The sequence below is a fragment of the Astatotilapia calliptera genome, chromosome 4, assembly GCF_964374335.1.
Source record: "Astatotilapia calliptera chromosome 4, fAstCal68.1, whole genome shotgun sequence".
NCBI lineage: Eukaryota > Metazoa > Chordata > Actinopteri > Cichliformes > Cichlidae > Astatotilapia > Astatotilapia calliptera.
The window spans coordinates 25693849-25704529 of record NC_137425.1 but is presented as its reverse complement, the minus strand read 5'-3'; the positions used below and the strand labels follow the sequence as shown (position 1 = coordinate 25704529).

At 41.3% G+C, this 10681-nt stretch overlaps 1 protein-coding gene across 1 annotated transcript; it reads right to left on the bottom strand.

Moving 5' to 3' along the window:
- Positions 1-1510: 1510 nt before the first annotated feature.
- LOC113018457 (major histocompatibility complex class I-related protein 1-like) lies at positions 1511-6376 on the bottom strand. Its single transcript, XM_080300441.1, has 4 exons — positions 5585-6376; positions 4777-5055; positions 2658-2960; positions 1511-2347 (listed from the first exon to the last, which is right to left on the bottom strand). Exons 1-4 carry the CDS (start codon positions 5949-5951, stop codon positions 2316-2318), a joined length of 981 nt encoding a protein of 326 aa, XP_080156567.1. The 5' UTR covers positions 5952-6376; the 3' UTR covers positions 1511-2315.
- Positions 6377-10681: the final 4305 nt, after the last annotated feature.

Here is a 10681-nt window from a genome sequence, read left to right as displayed (position 1 = left end):
CCCCCCCCCTGCACGTGCCTGCTTCCACGTGATCTATTTTTCTTGAACTTTAGTTGATGAGATATTCAAAACCTTCACAATTTTGAGAAACAGAATTTTGAAATTGTTCTGTAGAATTTATAAGAACAGTTTTTAAGTGATTGGTGAATCTCTGTCCATCTATATGGTAAAAATGGTAAATGGCCTGCATTTGTATAGCGCTTTACTAGTCCCTAAGGACCCCAAAGCGCTTTACATATCCAGTCATCCACCCATTCACACACACATTCACACACTGGTGATGGCAAGCTACATTGTAGCCGCAGCCACCCTGGGGCGCACTGACAGAGGCAAGGCTGCCGGACACTGGCGCCACCGGGCCCTCTGACCACCACTAGTAGGTAACGGGTGAAGTGTCTTGCCCAAGGACACAACGACCGAGACTGTCCAAGCCGGGGCTCGAACCGGCAACCTTCCGATTACAAGGCGAACGCCCAACTCTTGAGCCACGATCACCCCCATGAGCTGTGTTGCCAGATGGGGGCAGATGGGGGCAGTCTACAGACTACGTGGACTGAGGCAGACTCTGAGGAAGTCTGCCTCAGTCAGTCCACTTTTATGCTCGCCACGTCACTTTGTGACAGGGAAACAGAGAAGTTCAGAACATGCAGAGTGAACTGTCATGTCATATTTTCCCAAACAGCTGATGTTTCAATATAAGACACACAGCATCTCTTACCTTACTGAAAAAGCTGCTGGTTTCCTCTGATAGCTGTGAAAAGTTTGGCCATCAGTCTGAGTCAGAAAGACTCTGGTCAAAAAGCATGTTCGAGATAAGTACCTCAAAGAGGTCTTGGATCAGCAGACCAGACAGCGTTCATGGGCTCATTATAAACTACACGCAGTAAACAGAAAAGTGAAAAGGCTGTAAAATTGCCGTAAGCATTTATACAGTGTGTACAAAGTGTAATTTTCCGGTTGAGCTTTAATCAATGCCTCCGCTGTTAGAAAGCTCAGCAGTGACGCCTTCTGGGAAAGAGCTAAATTACATGCATATGATCGGCTGCCTCGTTCACCTACAGCAGTGCCGAGGACATTTAACCATGCATGTGACATTTTGTGTGCATTTATAAAGGAATTATCACATATGCACTTACTGCATAAAAAACCTACACAATGTCCAAATATTTGTTTTGTTCTAAAAGAGAAAAAAGCTCTTTAAAAAAAAAAAAAATCTAAAGTTCACACAACACAAAACACGTTTGTTGATCAGTGTCTGATATGTGGATTTAAGGCCTAACAACAACATTTAACCTGTTCTACAAAATTGTTTTTACTTGAGACAATTTTTTTTCTTAAAAATATATCAGGGGCGTTCATTTCTCTACGATGATAAACATCTTTCTGTCTTTTTTAGAAAATTGAACAAAAATTAATAAGGTTGTGTATTTGCAGTTTAGCCCTTAATGCTTCTAAAAACATTTTAATAGAGCTTTTAAAAAAAAGTCAATAAAGAAAACAAATACAGTAGTTAAGAGATTTATCATTTTTATTTATTTGTATTTGAATGAAACATGACTGAAAACCATTTTTATGTGAGCAACAAAACACAGGACAGTATCCCCCCAAAAATCCCTGATTTCTGTCACATTTTTATGCTTTGAGTTTTCTGGCTGATGATTATCACTAAATTTTGAAAATGATTGCGAGGCTGTCATATTTGACATTAAGTTGAATAAAATAATTATCAAGGCAGCCAGAAGGGGCATAATTGCATCTTATCTGCATATCATTATTGAGATACACACTCGTGACACAGATATACACTCATAACATTGGGGAAAAAAAATCATAAATTCATTTTATTGGAAAATAAAACAACTTTAAGCAAAGTGTTGCATGACACTGCCAAAAACCTTTGGCCAGCTGATCCAGCTGAAAGCAGTGGGTCAGGCTCTGGTTTGACACTTAAGAACATAATAAATGTAGAGCGACCTTTTAATAACCACACAGGAGAACAGGCAGTGTTGGAGACACACGGGACAGTTCGATGTTTCTGAGCTCTGAAACTCAAACTGAAAACTACTAAAAGTTGTTAATATGGATGAAATAGATTAATTTGACTGAAATGGATATTACAGATTCTGACTTGTCTCTTTCAGTAACAACTGAATGATCATATGATGGTATTGAAAATTACTAGAAATTTAAAAACTGTTATTTAGAAAAATCACTAATAAAATAACCATGAATCTTCGGTTCCCTAAACTTGTCTAACTGGAGGGGTGTATCATCGGTTGTAGGGTGCTGTGTTTGTCTACGTGATGTTGATTCAGTCACACAGAGAGTTCAGTGACACTGACAGGAGCTGGAGGGTTAAAAAAATAAAACAATTTCAGTTAGTCCACTGATCGTGGAATGGCTTTTGTATGAAACATTAGTGGAACTTTTTTAATTCACAGACTAAAAAAATAAGTTTTTTTTCTTAATCTTAAGAATATTAACAGCATTAACAGCCTCGAAGAATGTACATATTTTCCAGCCCAGCTTGGATCTCCATCAGTTATTCCCAAAGTAATAATAATAATGAAAAAAGAAGCCAGGAAGAAAGATTCAAGCCTCACATTTTAGACAATCCACAGTATCAACAAACTAAATTACTCAAATGTTTTTCTCACCTTTCCAGTTGGTCCTGATAATGCTTTCATTCAGATTTGTGATGATGTCCTCACCACTAGAGAGCTGAAAGACACAGTCGTACCTTCCCCAGTCTTCAGGTGTGACTGATAATATGCTCAGGTCAGCACTCATCTGGAAGGTCTCATCATTGTTGGGGAGGATTTCTCCAAGATAAACATCTTCATGAATCTCCTCCCCATCTTTCCTCCAGAAAATCACAGCTCTGCCAGGATAGAAACCTGTAGCGTGGCAGCTGATTGGAGAGGAGGGAGTCTTCTGGAGGAGAGACACTGATGGAAGAACTGGACAGGAGGAAGATAGAAGTTGTGTAGAGTGAGTGAACGTGGATGAAAGTAGTATTGAAAGTTGAGAAAGAAAAACAGATAAGGAAAGGAAATGCGAACAGTTAAGGAAAAAACGCAATTTGCAGTATTTCCACACGTCATATTTAACTGACATTACTTTAACTTGAGGCTATGAAACAGAAATGTGTTATTTTGTTAAACACCTGCTTGCTCCACAGCTCCACTTGGACCTCTGGTGGGAGGTACCAAAACAAAAGAAATGGGTTTAAGGTTGTCCAATGTTGGAAATCAGCCTCTTGCTTCATCGTCTCACATCCTCAGTAGGCAGCACTACCTTCTCCTCCATAGTTCAAGCATTTTGGTTTGACACCAGCCCCACATTTTCCATTCATGATCTCCACATCCTGAAGACCTTCTCTTGCCTCCACGTGCTTTGGCAAGGTGCCGAAACTCAACCACTTTATAGGTCTTGAGACATTCCCTCACATTTATACTTTATAAACACTAAATACAGTTTTTATGTTCCACCTACACGTTTCTCTGACCCTCTTATCATTCTTTTTGTACTCCACAGTTACGCAAGCTTAGACTATTTCTGCTGTGTTAACACTAAAGGGGACTCCTGTTATCATCTCCTTACTCCCACTTACTCTCTGCACTCCAACTTTCACACTTCTTTACACTTTGACTTTTCCTACACTCGCAAGCTTTGTCGCCTTTTCCACCTGTTTTTCTCCATTACCCTGGAAGCTCAACACAAGAAGGGATTCCAGCTGTGGCTTCTTCACCACATCCTCCCAACTCTTACTGTCTCTACCTTCCAGCCTAGCCTCCTGCTCCTTGTTTCTCTTCCTGTCATTGGCCATCCAGTATCCACCTCCTCTCACCACCTCCTGCTGCTCATTTACCTCTGTATTACTCCCATATACCTCCTCATCGCTCAACTCCATAACTGCTGTTATAGCTCTCCACCTCCTTCCCTATCATGTTAGTCTGCCCAACCCTCCCACACTGACTCCACTTTGAGTGAAGGATTTTTTATATTGATAAATGCCTGCTGCTTCTGCTCCCCTGAGATCTCTACTGGGAGTAAGACACAACGGGAAGAGTCGGTAGAGTCAATCAGTTGCAGTCTGGAAACGTGAAAAGTAGGGTTGCCTGTCTCCTGTGGCTTTACTTCCCACCTCTGATTCGCTGATTGTCTGCACCTGTGTCTAGTTTCCCTCCTGTGTGATTGTCTGCCACACCCTCACTGGTTTCACCTGCGTTCACTCCACACTGTGTGGATATAGTCTTCTCCCTGAGCCTCACAGGTGTCACACTGTTTTACCTTCTGTGTGACCTTCTGGCGCTCTCCATGTCCTTTGTGCTTTACTTGTTACTGCTACTTTTATTTTTCATCTGTCTGTAGCATCTGTATGACATCCCCCTTTACCTCTCCATATCTCTTTGGGAGGCAAAGTGAGCCAGTAAATATTGTAAAAGTTGAATAAAATGTTTGTGTAGGCAGCATGATCAGAATCTAGCAACTAAAGGTGACAAGCTCTTTGGACGAAATCCTTTTTCTCCTGCTTTTTGGTTGTTAGTATAGGTTTGAGAACTGTTGTTTAAACTTTGTTCAGGAATCTTGGGATTGAAAGAATGGAAAATTACAATCCTGTTAAGTCTAGGCTGAGGATGTAATAGTCAACCTATACATTTTTTCAGAGATAACTATTTTTATACATATATTTTAACATAAACTACTGCATATAATATAAAAACACTGCAGACTACTGCATCCATGAAAATGCTTTGGGTCATGTAATTTTACCTTTTCTCTGCAGGGAACTTCTTGCAGTGTTCCAAACTGTCTTCAGCCAAGTTGGACAAACCACATTGAGAAAGTATTGATCGTTTCTCAGTTGAGCTCTCTCAGCATCCCATCTTATTTTGGTATTGACAGCCTCTGGTTTCAGTGCGATCCATGTCAGTGTCTTTAGATCAAGCTCAATAAAGTCCTCTCCATCATACCCAAAACGTGTCAATCCGGTCACCTTGCCAGTGGTTTCATCCCATTCACAGCCATCTATCCTCTGTAAAAAGTGGACACCTGAAGAAAGAGAAACAAAACACACACTAAAATGAACCTGTTAATATTATTCATTTCATGAATCAGTGCTATTTTTCAAGGTTTGAGCTATGCTCAGATCTGAGCTGATCTGTCAACTTTTTATTAGCATGACTAAAGGAAGATAGCTGAAATGCTGTAACATGTACAAATTAACTTGATGTGATACCTCAAAAATAAAAGATGAAGGACAAGAGACAGAAACTAATTTAACCCAGGAGTAGACATCTAGATGACAAATTATAAGAATCAGAACAACTGTTAAGATACAATTGTTAAGGGCAGGACAAACAACAGTTATTATAAGTGATTGTTTTATCACAGTTTTAAGTATGTTCACATCTACAAGGTTTGATGATTCCTGGATTCAATGGAGAAGTAAATTTTCAAGATTTAAGATCTTTAATTAAAAAATTAAAAAAAAACAAAATTAATTTACTTAAATCATTTTTGTGTAGGTATTTGTATAATTTGTACTGACTGGTGTAAGGAATAACATAAAATATCACACCTCCAGTTTGGTTGAAATCCTGCTTCACAGTGGACATTGTATCTGTGAAGAAAGGTGGCAGATTCTCAAAGCACACATGAGTGTAATACTGTAACTGCCGAGGGTCTTTGTCTACTATTTTCTTCGCCCAGTCCTGTTTTATTTCCAATATCCTGTTTCTGAGGTCACAGTAACCCGCCTCGACGCCATCAACCATCCCAATACCCATAAACTCTGAGATGTTTGGGTTTCCAGAAGATGCCGTGATGAAATACTTCAGTGAGTGTCTCTCTGTGGGGCGAACAATGTTTATATTAGTATATAAGTCAATAAAACATACAAATAGAGTGTGAAATGTGATGCATTCAGTATGATTTGGTGAACGCATTCTCGTATGAGAATCTGTAAAAGTGATGTGAGTAGGAGTGTGTGTGTGTGTGTGTGTGTGTGTGTGTGTGTGTGTGTGTGTGTGTGTGTGTGTGTGTGTGTGTCTGGCAGGAAGTGAAGCAGGAAGTCTGAATATAGCTTGTGAGCTTGTGAGAGACTTTTCAAAAGGAAAACAGAGGAATTAGAGAATGAAAGTGCTAAGAAATAGTAATGAAAATGATATTAAATAAATGTCTTAGTGTGTTAATACAGGTGCCCATGGACTTGGCTCAACCTCAGATGAGTACAGCGGCAAAATGATAGATTAACATAATTGGAACGACAAACAGGCCAGGCTTTGGCTGAAACTTTACAGCTTCACCTCTCATCCTGTCCTTATCCTGAGAAGAAGCTTAAAGGACAGTCAATCTCCTGATGAAGACAGAAGACAGACAGAACAACACCGTAGATTTGAAAAATTAACAGAAGGCAGAAGACAGTACAACTGACCTAAAACACTGAAGGGTCCAGCAGCATGTATGTTAATGGAACATGTGCTCTGAATTACAAGCTGGAAAGTGTACCAGTGACATGACTGTGTGAAAGCACTGCATTGGACTGTCTGAGTTCATATTTGCCATGCTGGGAGTTAACCGCCAAGAAAAGACTGAAAAGATGAAGAGAGAATGAACAGAGAAGAAGAAACGGCTGATTTGGGCCTGTGTTTGATTTGGGATTCCACACAGGAAGCTGTGAGAAGAGGGGACGAGGACCGGTGAGAGGTGAAGGCTGGACGTGTTCAAGTGAAAGTATAGGAAAATTGGGTTGAAAATTGAGGCTGAACTTGTGGGGTTTAGAAATGTCCAGAGCATCGCAACAGAAAGGTGAATTAAAAAAAAGAGAGAGAGAGCGGGATGAAGAAATAAATAAACTAATAATACATAAATGAATAGAAAAATCTTTTGTATATGGCGAGGTGCTGTGGGCACCTAAGTCTTTGATAGTGTAGAATTTTCAAGTCAATACCATGGTTGCATCTACTTAAAATCTCTGTGAAGCTTAAATCTCAATGACCTTGACTTCAAGGTCAGAGGTCAACTTTTCTGAAAATCAGAGGAGTTTCACATTCATAACACAGGTATGTCTACTAGGAGGCTGAAGGGTAGCTCTATATATTTATAAACAATCAAAAACAACAATTATTACACAATTTATTTCCAATTTGTATGGAATTTATTTCTGTAAAGGTGGTGTTTTAGGTCTGATTGAAGGACTGATGTGATGGTAAGGTGTCCGCTGCTGCGCTTTGAAGATTGGTAGGCTTTTTTTTTTAAATTTTCACAAGAATTGCTACTTCCCCTAGAGTTTTGGCCACTCCAACAATCAGAAGATTTCCCTATGAGCAAGCATTTAGCGACAGTGGGAAGGAAAAACTCCCTTTAAAAAGGAAGAAACCTTCAACAGAGCCAGGCTCAGGAAGGGACAGCCCTCTGCCACGACTGGTTGGGGTGGGGGGAGTGAAAATTTAAAAAAAAGAAGCCAAAGTGATCATTTTTGGAGCAGCTTAATTAATTTTTGCATTGTAATTTGCTGTTAATGTCATTTTCCAACCCCAGTTTGTATTTTTATCACTTTTGTCCAGGGTGGAAGATGCCATGCTGGAGACTGATTCAGTATGGTCTTTCAATGTTGATACATGGGAACCTTTTAGAGAGGCCAGGGCTGAAAAAGGGATGCCGGAGAACCTGAGAGGGTGTTATCCGCTGGTGTGCATCCAAGGCCAACATCTCTTTAATTAGGCTGACAAATAAGCATTGGCCAGCTTCTGGTCCTCGTCTAAACATCATTAGCTGTTCGAGGTCATCCAGACGTGTAAGTATTATGTATCTTGTCTCCAGGGATTCATGTCCTGTCCCTGGAACAGAGCCTTTATATTGTTCTTCCGTCTTAAATGTCCAGCGCTGTTGCTTGTATTTGTCTCCAATGAAATAGTTTTCAGTGTACACGCCAGAGTCTAGCACATGATCTGGTGGCTGACCCTGAGTCTCTATGATGAATTTCAGATAATCATAGTCATTCTCCGAAGGGTAGAGTGGCACCCCTGTAGCAAGCTCCACAGCCACCAGCCCCAGAGACCACATGTCACTTGCTTCATTGTAAGGAAGGCCAAGCATAACCTCAGGTGCACAGTAACCAACCGTCCCCACAAAGTCACCAGGTATCACTGCAGACGCAGGACATGCGAGGCCAAAGTCTATAAGTTTGACTTTGATGGGAGACTCATGGCGGTTTACAACCATGATGTTTCCAGGTTTGAGGTCAGCGTGCACTATTCCCACAGAACTCAGGTGGGACAGAGCATTTGTGATTTGACCTAAAATTGGCCTGACTTCGCTTATGGGGAGACCCTGTTTATTCCGGTCCCCTATGTAGTCCCACAGGCATTGATCAAGGAGTTCAAATTTCAGGCAAACCCGCTGTCCGTCGTGGAAAAAGCCGTTCCATTGAACAATGTTGGCGGCATCTGGATCCAACCTTCGCAGCTGCTCCAGGATGAAAATTTCCACATGTGCCTGTTGCAGAATATCAGGGTCGCTCTTGTTGACTTTAATGGCAACAGCTTGGTTGGTTGTTGTGTCGCGACATTTGGCTACAATACCAAAGCCCCCTTCTCCGAGGAAAGCCTCTACCTTGTAGTGCTTTCCCAAAATGCTCCCTTTAACTAATTCAAGCTCATCTGAGCTGAATGATGGACTGGCTGATGTGTGGACGAATACTTGCTGAGAAAATTCAACCGAGTTTTGAAAACTGCAGTTGATTTTCTGTGATCTCTTGCTTTCCAAGTTTGAAGGGTGCTGAAAGACCACAGGGTTTTGTGATATTTCAGCACTCATGTCAATGCACAGGGAACTCTTAGGGCTGAAAAAGGGATGCCGGAGAACCTCCGAGGGTGTTATCCGCTGGTGTGCATCCAAGGCCAACATCTGTTTAATTAAGCTGACAAATAAGCGTTGGCCAGCTTCTGGTCCTCGTCTAAACATTATTATTTGTTCAAGGTCATCCAGACGCGTCAGTTTTATGCATCTTGTCTCCAGGGACTCATATCCTGTCTCATACTGAAATTGTTGGTCAGTCTTAAATGTCCAGCGCTGTTGCTTGTCTTTGTCTTCAATGAAATAGTCTTCAGTGTAGACGCCAGAGTCTAGAACATGATCTGGTGGCTGACCCTGAGTCTCTATGATGAATTTCAAAACATCATAGTCTTCATTTCCAGGGTAGAGTGGCAGCCCTGTAGCAAGCTCCACAGCTACCAGCCCCAGAGACCACATGTCAATTGCTTCATTGTAAGGAAGGCCAAGCATAACCTCAGGTGCACAATAACCAACCGTCCCCACACGGTCACCAGGCATCACTGCAGACGCAGGACATGCGAGGCCAAAGTCTATAAGTTTGACTTTGATGGGAGACTCGTGGCGGTTTACAACCATGATGTTTCCAGGTTTGAGGTCAGCGTGCACCATTCCCACAGAACCCAGGTGGGACAGAGCATTTGTCAGTTGACCTAAAATTGGCCTGACTTCGCTTATGGGGAGACAGTGGTTTTTCCGGTCCCATATGTAGTCCCTCAGGCATTGATCAAGGAGTTCAAATTTCAGGCAAACCCGCTCTCCGTCGTGAAAAAAGCCGTTCCATTGAACAATGTTGGCGGCATCTGAATCCAACCTTCGCAGCTGCTCCAGGATGAAAATTTCCAATTTCGCCTGTTGCAGAATATCAGGGCGGCTCTTGTTCACTTTAATAGCCACAGCTCGGTTGGTCATGGTATCACGACATTTGGCTACAATACCAAAGCCCCCTTCTCCGAGGAAAGCCTCTACCTTGTAGTGCTTTCCCAAAATGCTCCCTTTAACTAATCCAAGCTCATTTGAGCTGAAGGATGGGTGAGCTGACATGGTGAAATGTGTCGGCTTGGTCGGTGAATTGCTAAGTAAAATTCTCTCAAAACTCTCCAAAAAGGGTTTGCTTGCTGTCAGGTCAAGGTCCGTTGAGCATTAAAGTTTAACAGAGCAAAGCTCCTACTTAAGGGTTTTTCTCTCAGCAAGATGATGACATAACAAAGGATCTATGTCATCATCTTGTGATGTCACAAGATGTCACCTTTTTTCACAAGATGCATTCCATTTGGATCAAAGGCATTCTATTTTTTCAGTTGAAACACTAAAAAAAAACAATGTTTCAACAGGCCAGGCTGCATTTTCTGCTGCAACATCTCAACAGGAGATAATAAGATAAAGACAAGGAAGACTGGTGATCTATCCATATCAGCAACATCGGCAGCTTTCTAGTGCAGGAAGTAATAAATTCAGCCCTCGTGTTTGCACTACAGGTTGCTTTCATGAGTATTTCTGTTTTTGTGGTGGGGGAATTTTTCTCGTTCCAACGATGTAAACAAAAACAATAATTGTGCTTTCCGCAATGACTAGTAATCATTTTGTCCTACTGTTCATTTACAGAACAGGAAAGGTTTTGTTTGGTTATGATTGTTTTGCAAGAAATACTTCAATCACAGTGGGGTAGTCTTGATTAAAATGTTATATGAGAACTGTGGCACCATGTGTGACCAGATATTGGCATGTAGTCGTCGCCAGACTGTCATCAAAAGTGTGAAGTTTGGGACAGACTGGACAAAATACATTTTTAGAGATGAAAATCTTATGTCCAGTGATAAATGATCAAAATTCCACCATAAAC